The sequence below is a fragment of the Pezoporus wallicus genome, unplaced genomic scaffold (genome assembly GCF_028554395.1).
Source record: "Pezoporus wallicus isolate ANWC-B61680 ecotype Strahan unplaced genomic scaffold, APGP_CSIRO_Pwel_v1 contig_4131, whole genome shotgun sequence".
Taxonomy (NCBI): domain Eukaryota; kingdom Metazoa; phylum Chordata; class Aves; order Psittaciformes; family Psittacidae; genus Pezoporus; species Pezoporus wallicus.
In genome coordinates this window covers 11,119,470-11,132,031 of record NW_026641950.1, presented here as the reverse complement: position 1 = coordinate 11,132,031, position 12,562 = coordinate 11,119,470, and the positions used below count along the sequence as shown (strand labels likewise).

At 36.1% G+C, this 12,562-nt stretch overlaps 1 protein-coding gene across 5 annotated transcripts in view; it reads right to left on the bottom strand.

Annotated features, from left to right (window-relative positions):
- Window positions 1-12,562, bottom strand: part of WWP1 (WW domain containing E3 ubiquitin protein ligase 1) — a 57,473-nt gene that overhangs the window by 11,335 nt on the left and 33,576 nt on the right. For all 5 annotated transcript variants that reach the window (XM_057426283.1, XM_057426279.1, XM_057426280.1 and 2 more), the window contains 9 exons: window positions 10,282-10,630; window positions 8,189-8,284; window positions 7,394-7,568; window positions 4,140-4,194; window positions 3,948-4,032; window positions 3,722-3,850; window positions 2,706-2,778; window positions 2,558-2,629; window positions 1,458-1,546 (listed from right to left, as the gene is read on the bottom strand). In XM_057426283.1, the coding sequence (XP_057282266.1) occupies window positions 1,458-1,546; window positions 2,558-2,629; window positions 2,706-2,778; window positions 3,722-3,850; window positions 3,948-4,032; window positions 4,140-4,194; window positions 7,394-7,568; window positions 8,189-8,284; window positions 10,282-10,630 (1,123 nt within the window). The remainder of the gene's footprint in view (window positions 1-1,457; window positions 1,547-2,557; window positions 2,630-2,705; window positions 2,779-3,721; window positions 3,851-3,947; window positions 4,033-4,139; window positions 4,195-7,393; window positions 7,569-8,188; window positions 8,285-10,281; window positions 10,631-12,562) is intronic.

Genomic DNA, 12,562 nt, shown 5'->3' with positions numbered 1-12,562 from the left:
ACTCATCAACAAGAAGTCTGCAGAAGCAAATTTCACATCAACAGAACTAGCCACAGAACCTAGTGTCAGACTGGGTCTGCTAAACACAAGGTAAAAATCTGGAGGGAACACCAAGTTTAGCCTGCTGAGAAACAGGCGATAAACCAGGTGCAGCAGCTTTCTATATTTTAATTAATACAGAATTAATACAGTATTACATTAGCAAATCAGCACATGAACATTTACACAGTGTCACTTAAGAATTCTCAGCTCAGATTACAATTGCTGGTTCTCAGTTTCACATACAAAATCTTGGGCAAGACTTATTCCTAAAACTATGAAATTATACTACCTGTACATTTGTTATTTATTCTGCTACCTTCTATGACTAACAGATGTTATATTATTCTAACATCACTTCTTTGGAATATTTTGTTTCTCTGGAACAGACATCTTGAACTCTCCTGGTCCCCATCCTGTGCCTAGGGCCATGTTAGGGACACCAATCAAACAAAACCGATGCAAAACAAAAATTTGATTCCTCACTGCTGTCACTGCCCAAAAGCCTATCAGATACTGTAATTCAGAAGTATAACCATCCATAAATGCAAAGAAGCTGAACCTTCAGAGGCAAGCTTCCTTATTTGCAAATACTACACATTTTCGCTGAACTTCATTTAGTAAGCTACATAAACCAGGTCAAAATTGAACACCTTTACATAAAAAAAAAAAACCAACAACAACAAAAAAAAATAAACCCTCAAAAAACTTTATCACCTATGACTACTTCTAATTCCCTGGATCTGCAGTAGTATTGACATTTTCATCCTAATAGTAACATTTCAGTCAAGTAGCTGGCAATAGTAGTCAGTGGTTATCTTCTATATGGTCAAAAGGTGAAACACACTTTAGCTATCATTTTCCTGTTACCAGATTTTCCCTTCAAATTTCACTTCAGATTCTAGAAAATCCTGTAGTCTAGCTGTTTTGCACTCCTGCACAGCCTACATAGTCTATTCATCTGCTGTTACTTCATGGCTGCACTACTCTCCTCTTGTTTATGTCCTTTCTGTTCTTATCAGTCCCAAGCTGGTACTGACTCCTTTTTTCCAAATAAGCAAAACACTTTTTATTTTTCCACAGTCCCCATATCCAGGAAAGTGGAACTTTCTGATAGAAAGTTTCTGATATAACTCAGTCTACAGCAATTAACTGGCATAAAAACCTCCAATTTAAACATCAATCTTTGCCAAAGAACTGAACAACTGAGACCACAGTTTTACTAATGTAATGTTATAACCCATAACAACATCCAGTGCTGTCAGTTTCACCTCCTTAACACCTTAAGGGAAGCTAAAAAGGTAACCATAGTCAGACTGCAAAAGCAAGCAGTTTCTTTGCCAACAGAATTATATTAGAAATCAAGGTTAGAGTGCTATTAAAGCGTATACCTATATTTTAAATAAATTTTCTTTTACCTTGCCAAGCCACCATAATCCAATCCTTCTTCTCCTCTGAATATAACATACAATCTTCTCCTCAAATCATAGGGTTTTAATGCCATAATCTATAAAAAGAAACCAAAATTGTAACAATTTATAAATTATGTATTGTCAATACAATCACTCCTTCTTATTTAGATTTTAATTGATACAGAAACGCAATATATGTCAAATGTTTACACAGATTTGACAAGCAACTAGACCATCTCATGGAACATGCAATTAATGAACAGATATACTAACTTGGACTTAAAATCCTTGAGCAGCAGTCTGCTAGCAAGTGGGAGAGCATATCTGGAAAGTACCATTGTATGACTGCCCTGTTCTTATACTCTGCCTAAGGCAATTTAGGGAATCTAGCAATGTTAAACATATCTATTACAGATTTTGGTTTTAGGTAAATCATTTAAAAAGTAATTTAATCCAAAATAAGTGTAACATACTTTAATTAATAATATAATTGTTACTTATAGAGAATCCCTCCCAAGAGTTTTTGATGTGGTGACAGCAGCAAGAATTCTCCTTGTTACAGAGAAAGAAGGAAAGAACATACATTGGCTACACACTGTAACAGCTCAAGAACCACAAGCTTCAATTACACAGATTTAACCTCTGAAGGACAAAGCAGGACACCAGTTTTAATTGGAGAAAACAGTATTTTGTAACGTATATAATCACAAGAATCGGAAAAGCAAATCTGATGTGGTTAAGTTAAAAGGGTATGCAATGTGGTTAAGCTACGAAACTCTTTTACCACAGGATGCTGCAGATGCAAAACGTTCACAAAAAGAGCACAGACCAGCTCAAAGAAGCCCCTGGAGGATTATTAAAATACCCAGAAACCACATCAAGCTAAAGAAGCACTTCAAATGTAAACAGCTGGGAGCTGAAGGATCATTTGGTAAAAGTGTTATATACAATACTTCTGTTCCCAGTTTTCCGTAAGAATCCTCCTTTGGCTAACACCAGAGGAAGATTTACTGTGCCTGAAGGACCATTAGTCTGAACTGGCTATGGCCATCTTTGTTCTTATGCTTTGTCTTGGTAAACAAACATAACAATCTTTGCAGGCTTACTTGCTGGAAGGAATCCTCAAACAAAGTCTGTCTGGATACATTGATTTTCACATGACTTGGCAGTGCATTAGACTGTAATCATAAGGCAATAACGTTAAAAGGCAGCACATATAAATATAAACTCAGATAGTTTCAAAAAGGAAAGTACCTGACACAAGTAACGGAAATGAGCAAGTTTCCACCTAAAGCTACGCTCATAAGCGATCTGTGGCCCTTTATTTCTGTAAGGAAATAGATTTGAGATACATTAACCACACAGACACCAAGCAATACTTTCGATGCTAAGCAGCAGCATGTAGATCTCAAAAATACACAAAAACTGTTAAGAACAAGGTAAGATCAGAAACAAAAACAGAGTCCGTGGTTTGGCCAGACAGTCTATCCTTCTGACACTCTCCTAGTCAATTTACCAAATTAGAGAGAAAAGTAGAGATCTAGAGGATTTCAAACCGCTGCCTGTTTTGTAAAAATTACAGGCCAGCTAAAGGAGAGGTATTTAATTTATTGTCCTCACTCAAAGATTGTTAAATTAGGCTTCATAAATTCAGCTGCTTGTGGAAGTATGAACGAGTTTCTAATCCAACACTCCATAGGCTCTTTGAATGAACGGTCATCAACATGTCATCAGAAATAAACACTACCCTACATAAAAGACATTAAGACAGTGTCCTAGGTTAGGCTTAAACCATGACAGACAGCCACAACAGACTGGGTCAATTCTTCTCACTAAACTATTTTTAAGAAGATTTGCATGTAAAGTTTTTTAAAAGTATTTAGAACTACTCTGTTTAGACATGAACGTTGCTAGAGGGTGCATAACTATAACCAATACTCATTATAATCATTTACTGTTTCTTTAAAAAATGAAATATTAGTCACATTAGTTCAATATTCCAGTTTACCACACTTTCCCTCTGATTTACAAAACTATCACAATCTTGGTATTTGAAAAGTATATGAAAACTAGTGAGCCTTAGAAAAGCACAGCAAAGTGTGTGATAGATTAAATCTTAAAAATAGATTAAATTTATAGGACAATAATTTGTTCATAATTTAGTGCTCAATCCCAGCTAAAGGTATACATTGTTTTTTAGTATGAGAAGATTTCATTATTAAACTACAGGAAGTTAAAACATTAAAAAATATATTTGATTTCTCACTTACACAGATGATTTCCCAGTACGAGGATCATTGAAGGTGGTGGTTCTTGTATTATGGTCAACAAAGTATCTGACGCCTTCTCTTGTATATCTGATTTCCCAGCCCTCTGGAAGGGGGTCTTCATTTTGTAAACTGCAGAAGAAATTGCAGACAGTATTTTTTCCGCCATATCATCATATCTGAGAATTAAGCAAGACCTTTTTATTTAACAGTCAATATACACACCTACCCTTGAGTTCGAGGGTCTTCCCACTGTGTTGTCTTTGTGTTATGATTTACAAAATACACCCTATCATTTGAATCCACTCTCCTTTCTAGGGAAAAGAAGACAAAAACAAACAAACAAACAAACACTACAGAACAACTGCATTATAAATTTCTGTAACTGTCACTTCCTGAAATCAACAGCTAATTAACTTACCCCAACCTGGTGGTAAAGGCCCAAGTGGGTCATTTTCTGCTGACAACATCGAAGCCTATTTAAAAACAAGAGGACACTCAGGTCAATTATTATTTGTATTTTTTCCTTAATGTGTTTTAAGATTACCACTAGTTCTGAAGTTTTCATACTGAAAAACATCATGCCATTTTTAGTCTGGTTTTGAGAAGAAACACAGATTATATTATAATAAGATACGATTTGTACATTTGTCTCTACTGCTTCCAAGCCTATGTAACCTCTATTTCCCTTCCTACAGCAAACTTGAGACTCAGTGGTCTTAAAAGATGTAGAGTTCACAGAAATTTTGCAGAAGAAACTATAAAGAGATAAACACAATGTTCTTGCTGAAAAACATGGTTTATCATAAGACACGTTTCCAAGCAGAGTAATTACTGCCAACACAGGGTTTTTTTGCTTCCTCAATACATGACATCTTCCCTGGATGTTTGGCTATTTTCAGACCTGGCCATTTTTAGCAACTGCAGCTGCAAGCATCAAAATACATGGATGGTTAAAATTATACCAATAGACAATAAGGGTAAAAGGAAAAAAAAAAATTAAAAAAAACAGATGAAATTATTATATAAGACCATGTTAAGCTTGTAATACACTGTAACATTGCATTAGTCCCCAGGTAGCTCCAAGAATGAAATGCATGGGAAAAATAAAAACAGAAGGCAGAAATCCCTAAAACTGCATGATCCATGCTCTGATTTATAATTAAAAGCATCCACCCCCTAAAATTTTTTGCACACTAAAATTCCCTTCTTTTGCTGCTGTTGTGCAGAATGGAATTTTGATACATGGGAATCAAGCTGCATTATCTAAACAGTATCTTAAGGACCACCTTGCTACTAATACTGCTTTATATAGCATTTGCAATCCAAAAAAATCTCAAATCCACTTAAGAGTTTATAACAGCAAATTCAAGAAAAAAAAAAAAGCTTCAGTATTTTTCCTGTGAAACAGAAACAGAGCAAGGATCAGAAAAAAAATGCAATATTTACACTCAAAATCAAGCTGCCTCTTTGTTCCAGCCACCAGCTAATAGATGTGAACAGACTATTACCATTATCTCAGCAGCAAATGCAGTAAGCTTTTTGTGCTTTTGGGAACTATTCAGTCACAATGACCCTGTAACCAAAGATTTCTCTGTGGTGAATATAAAAAGAATAGCACACAAAAGAAAATGCTGTCTGCCAAAGAACTGAATGGCGGCACGATTCAGAAATTTCTGATCTTCTTAATGAGTCCAAGGATTTATGTGCGCTGCTGACTAATGTAAATTTACAGAACACTCCTAAATACTATGCAGTGCCATGGAATGAACCAGATTCTATAGCAAAAGTAGTACATTAACTGGGGTAAAAATAAAATAAATTAACTAAAGTAGCTATATCCTATCCATTTTTCTCCCTTCACATAATTTAGCTTTGACCGGTCAAGGTAACTGAAACACGAAAAGTATTAATACTTTTTGTGAGTAACACTTTTTGTGAGTAAATGTATTAATACTTTTTTTTTCCCCAAGCAATAAATTACAATCTCACTTATAAGCTGCTATATAGGCAGAGTCCTGGAGTCCTGGTATGTCACCAAAGGAAGAAAAGCTAATTAGTTTGACCTTAAGAATTCTAGAAGAAATGTATACAGCAGTACTAAAGAAAAAAAAAACAAAACAACCAAAACCAAAACACACACCACAAAAAAACAAACAAAACTCCAACCAAAAAAAACAAGACACAAAACCACACACAAACCCCCCATAATTTCTTCAATATAATTTCAATTTTTTTACCCACAATATGTTAGTTCTAGGTATGCAACTGACACACTACTTTGAGTTCTAAAGTGATGCAAACAGTCCAGTCATCTTCTCTCTTCCTTAAAGTATCTTCTGCCTCACAAACAAATCTTAATTCAATGATTCTATAGTCCAAGGGGACATTTTAAGAAATTAGTCTGTGGGTTTCTGTAAGAGTTGTTATTATTAAATGAACATAGTTTAATTAAAAAAATTATATTATTCCCTGAGAGAATAAGTCTAGCTCAAAAGAAAAAAAAAAAAAAAAATAGTCTTTGGGTCAGGAAAAGTGTGAGTTTTCTTAGATGTTTAAGCAACTGATCAAAGTAGTACACGAGTACAAAAAGTTGCTTAGTGGCTGTGATTCCTGAATTTGCATTAAAAGTTACCAATGTGTACAAGTACCTTAGGGGAAGGTGCAAAAAAGATGGAGCCAGGCTCTTCCCTGTGGCACCCAGTGTCAGGACCTGACGCAATAGGCATTCCCTCTGAATATCAGGAAGCACTTTTTCACTATGAGGGTGAATGTGCACTGGCATGGGCTGCCCAGGGAGATTATGCAGTCTCCATCCTTGGAGATATTCAGAAGCTGCTTGGACACTAGGCAACTAGCTGTAGGTGATCTTGCTTGAGCAGGGCAGTTGGACCAGATGACTTCCAGAGGTCCCTTCCAATCTCAAGCATTCTATCTTTCTCAAATTTCATGAGAGAAATTGACTTTGATGAACAGCTCCAGGACTTCAGTGGTGATGCATTTTTCTCCTATTGCTAGTGATGACCTATAAAGTCTAAATAGATGAGAGGCTGAGAACCATTAAATGTAATAATACTGCAGCATCCTTTACTTCAGAGGGGTACTTGAATAAAAGTCCATCAAATTCAAAGCAAAGTTAGGTCTGGAATGCAGAGTCATAGTTCAATGAGGCTGTTTCAAACCTGTACTTCAATGGTTTCTTCTTTAAAGCACTACAGCTTTGCTACATATCACAGTCTCTGGGACTGGATCTTTTTTCTTTTCAGAGACCAAGCGCAATTCCTAACATGGACTGGTTTAGAGTGACAGTGACATGCAGGCACCAAAAACAGTTTTGAAGGCCATTTAATGTTCAAAATGCCCATAACTCAGCTTTTACATTCCCTTTCAGCTAAGGGACTTCTTTAGTTTTACTTCTTACTACTATCATTAAAGGTTTTAAGTATCATGCAGTACACAAGGCTCAAAAATTAGGAAACCAACTTTTGCCTTTAAGGACGATTTTTACAAACATTTTCACAGAACCAGAATCTGAATTACTGATGCCAAACATCTCATAACACACATGGCTGAACAGTTACAAAAACACTTTAGAAAAAGTTAAAGAAGAAAAAGTATACCTATACCTCTACTTATTTCTAATTTAATATGAAAAATTGATGTGAGAAATTTTACCGAATAGAGGTATCGTTGGTTAAATTGCTGCATAGCTCCCTGCAGTTGATTCCGTTGAGACTGCCATTGCTCAAAGTTTCTGACTGATTCCATTGTTGGGCGCTGCCATGTTGTTGTTCTGGTGTTGTGGTCCACATAGTAAACTCTCCCACGATCATCGACTCTTCTTTCCCAGCTTTTAAGAAACCCAAATGTTAACACCCAATTCCGTAACTGATTTTCTCTTTATGCTGAACTCCCAGACATTACTTGAATGAAGTACTGGAGTCACAAGCATGAATTTAATTTCTAAAGTCTCCAACCTTAGTGGTAGGACAACAAATACATTGAGCAAACACAAAATTCAAGCAATAGCATGCTCAGCAATTTGTCACCTCATTTTTAATGTCATAAATTCCTGTGACCACAAGCAATGTTGGCAGGCTTCACAGAAAACACTCTGCAAGAAATCTGAGGTTTGAAACCAGTGCACTGGTGTCACCCAACTAAAGGTGGTCATATGTGCTTAAGTTTTAAAGGAAGAACAAAATAATTTAGTAGCTGTATTTGAAAAAATGATCACAACAAACAACATACACAGTACCAATTTTCCTATAATAATAGCTGTAATTAATACAATTCTAAATTATCTGAAAGCTAGAATTTCTTACTACATGATCCACAACACAGTTTTAATGAGCTGCTTACAAAAGCTGGTATTTTTCCTACACCAAAAAAAAAACCAAAACAAACAAAACAAAAAAACAACAACAAAAAGTCCCTTTATCATATTTAAATTAAAAAAGTCTACATTACCCAGGAGGTAAGGGCTGTGGTCTTTCCCATGTTGTAGTTCGTGTGTTGTGATCAACATAATAGGTTCTACCATGAGGATCCTTTCTTTGCTCCCACCTTCAAGACAAAAAGACTTTCACGTAAGTCAAGGTGAAAATTACTTCCCACTAAGCCAAAAAGGAACCTTGGAACTGAACGAAAACACTATGATCCAAAACTCATTCTAAACCACCAGAGAAAACTCACACTAGAATACGTTCTGTTACTTCTTATTGAACTGGTATCACCATAAAGTGACCTGATACACAAAATGAGCATACATCAATATTCACAAGCATTTTCAAATTCTATTTAAGGTATCTGAAAACAAAGGCAATTAGATATCTGCTCAAGGCTTGAATACTAAGATAAGCTCTTTCAAAAAGCACTTAGAGATGCATTCTTTGCATCTTGAACTCCATGCCTCTTTGGCACATTTCAAAGCACTGTGCCTATATCCAACAAACAACAAGATCTTTCACAGTGAACCTGAAAGGTATACTATCATATGGTTTCCCTGTGTTTTTATTTCCTGTCCTGGTAATTCATCTATCTGATATCCCTGGGTATTATTTCTTCAGTTTTAGTTGCAAAGCAAACTTTTACTGAAGATGGAGAGAGGGCCAAACATTATAAAACAACTGAAGTTCCATGCTGCTGAGAACTGTAATAATGCCACAGAAGTATTTATAAATGGGAGAGGAAGCCAGGATAAATGTTAGATGAAAAGCTGATGCCCTTGCTTGCATCAGATACATGTTTTTCTTATACACCTAAAGAGGTAGGCAGAACACCTTGGCTGCCACTCATAGGACTCAACATGCATTTTCTCACCATTACAGAGTATCCTATAAAAATCCTACAAAATGTTTTCAGCTGTTCAAGAGGCTAAATGCTAAGATTACAAGAAAATAGGAGAGGAGCAGCAATATGTTACAGAGTTACTAGGGATAAACATAATAGACTGAACTAGATGGGATAAAGGGGCAGGGGGGAAGAACACACACAAACACACACAAAACATAACCCAGAGAAGCCTGATCAGAGTGGAATGATGAAGCAGTGCATGTGGTCATAATGCACACTGGCACTCATGACCCTGTCCTCAGTGGGAAACCATATAATTAATTGAAAAAGACTGTGTGGATGACCACAGGAATTCCCACCTATAAAGAGCCTCCACTGTCAAAGCACCTGAAAATTGAAAACTTTGTAACTCTTCCCCAACAATATCTACACAATATTTCTATCCTTTTAGGTGCTTGTTTTCATGTTTACCCAACTGCAGAAACTGAAGTGTCACTAATAACTTACTGAACCTCCTTCAGAGGGAACAGGTACAAGACAGGCTCTGAAAGATTAGCTACAATGACACAAGGTATATACACTTTCGGTTTAGAAACAATTCATGTGTTCAGAAAATGCTGTAAGAGTTAATATCTAGAATATTACAGAAATGTCAGTATTTCCAATTAGTTACTGAAGACATCTTTTCACCCAAACATGAAAACATCTATTAAAGAGCAAGTACTACATTTTCACCTAATATCTGAGCACATCTTTTTCATTTAAGGTTTAGGACCACAGTAGTAGTTCCTAACAGTCTAGCAGAATTAAAAGTTTCTTGCGATTCCGAGCACATACATACATTTCAAATCTGTAATTTTACCTCTAACATTACTATTACACAGCAAGCACCTACAAGTATTTTATCAAATTTCAGTTCTCTGTATTTTTGTCCCTACTGCAGTCTCATAGTTCAAGAGCCAAAGGAGTAACAAATTATGACCCAAGTAAGCCTAAATACCTCAAATGGTAAGTCTTCATGTCCATAATGCCCAAGAGTTTGTCTATCTGGACCACAATACAATCTCAGCAAATTTGTTATCAGTCATTACTGGGACAAGAGCTACTAGCCCATTACAGCAGCAGTACAAACCCCATTTTAGATCAAGTAACCCCATCTCAGCAAACAGATCTGCATTTGGCAATCCCATTGCAGAATCAAATTTCTGTTTCTTCATATGTACATTTAGGCAAAACACAATTCTAGCATTAAATTCAAGCCCACATACCCTGGTGGCAAAGGTTCTGTACTCGCATTACCAGACTGCTGTCTTGCAGGTTCTGCAGATGCACTTGAGGTGGAGGAGGATTCCCTTGGTTTTGCTGCATCTGCTGCTACACTGTTTCGAGCATTAGGTTGAGCACAGTCTGCGGCACCCGCAGGTTCTAGTCCAGCAGACGCAACAGGTGATGCAGAAGCATGGCTTTCAGAAGAGCTTGCTGTGTCTGTTGTTGACTGAGGTTCTGCTGTAGTGTTAGTGCAATCTGAAGACATGGGAGCTTCAACTGAATCTACCGGAGCCTCAGAGACAGAATAATTACCAGTTTCTGGTGCAGAGGAGGATGATTCGCCATTAACTGAGAAATGGGAAATAAGAACATCTGTATATTATAATCTTCTGAGATTCATTTTTCAAATGACTAACTTTTGTTGTAAATAGCACGAAGGAATATGTTTAAGTCACACCTATATGCCATAAGCATTATTTTTGTCTATGATGACAAAAAGTCACAATGCACCTGCCTCAGTTAAAGCTGTAATTAAAAGTCAGTCTGCAAGCCACGCTCTATAGACTTCCCTGCTAAGGTAATTCCTTAGTTTCTGCATATCTTGGTCAACATTACATTTTACTCTTTAGATTAGCAAATGTATCCATCTGCTTAGGACCAGAAAACAGTACTGCTTTATTTGCTTTGAAACTTATTTGCTATGAACTTCTACCAACTTTAAAAAAGAATCTTGATCAGTATGACATGAAAGAAAAATGTGAAGAGACAAAAAATATCATGAAATTTAGAAAACCAAGATGCAGTTCTTAGAGATTATTTTTATCTTTTCCTTTTAAAGAGTTGAGCTACAGAACCCTACAATTCAGCAAAACACACCTGTGTGTGACTTGGGTAAAAAAACAAATCCCCCTCCAAAAGTGGGATTAAAATGTAAAAAACAGTATTTGGCTAATGCAATTTACATAGTCTAATGACTGAAGAAAGTCATTTCAGAATCACAAAGTAAATCAATTTCTGTCTTTTAAAGAACAATACAAATGTCATTCAACTCAAGCAATCGTAATCCCATAAAAGGTTTAAAGCAGGCATGGATTTAGCAGGAAAAGGGGCTAAGTAGGCTTTAATACTTCCAAGCTCACTTGGCCAACCATACATCAATACCAATCATTTGCAGAGCTTGACAGAACAGTATGTCAGCAAAAGATCTTGCCTTAGACAAGTGAAATCAGGTACAGCAGTCACTAGGATCCTATTAAATGTCAAGGCCCTATTAATTAAAAGCAGAGCAAGATCATTCACAGTTTTCATTTTCTGCAAGACTAATCAACACCAGACACTGACAATTCCGTTTCAACTCATTTGGACCTCTTACAGAGCTGGAACTACTTTTCTACAAGACTAAATGTAATATGCAACACAGACTTCAAGTAATCTTAACAGCATACTATCCACCTACAATTCTAAGGACTGAGGCCAATACAGCTGCTCTATACTCATAACTTTGTCAATACAGATTTGCAAAACTGAACCCTAGACTAGTGGCTACAAACCATTGTTCCAGCATTTTAGAGTTCATTTGTAAGAGTGTTATAAAGTAAATAAATAGCTACATTCTACTTATGACTTGCAATATGTATATAATGTCAGCAATTTCTTGCTTCCCTAAATGGTCAGAAAAGCAGGTGAAAGAATTACACGCAATGCACTTAAATCAGGGAGTCAGTTTCTTAAAACACTTATCACTGGGCTGTAAGTATTTTCTTGATAATGCAGAATAAGCATGATTGTACAGACAGCAGCAGACTTGTAAAATCTGTAAATGCTTTACTTTTTGAACACAACTATTTCAGACTAACCCGTTACTACTTCCAGCTCACACAGAACAGGTTAACTACATCAAGACATGTCAAGACTTTGCATTATTTCAATCAAATGTAAACCGTATTATTGAAAAAAAAAAAACAAACAAATAACTACAAGTTGATCACATTTCTTTAAACTTCTGTTCTAACTTAGCAGCAACTTTATTTTCATGGGAAAAAAGCCAACTGAAATTTTAGCTTTCATTAAGAAAAAAAAAAAATAACCACAATTCATTCACATGAAAGAGTTAATGGGATTACGTAACAAAGTTAGAAGCAAAGTAACTGACAAATCATCAGCTCTTTAGTAAGCTGATCTCCAAAACAGATCTATAAAACATTACATCAGCTGATTACCTCACCAATGAGATCTAAAACAGCAATTCGGCAACATCACATGAAAATGCAATCCTGCTAA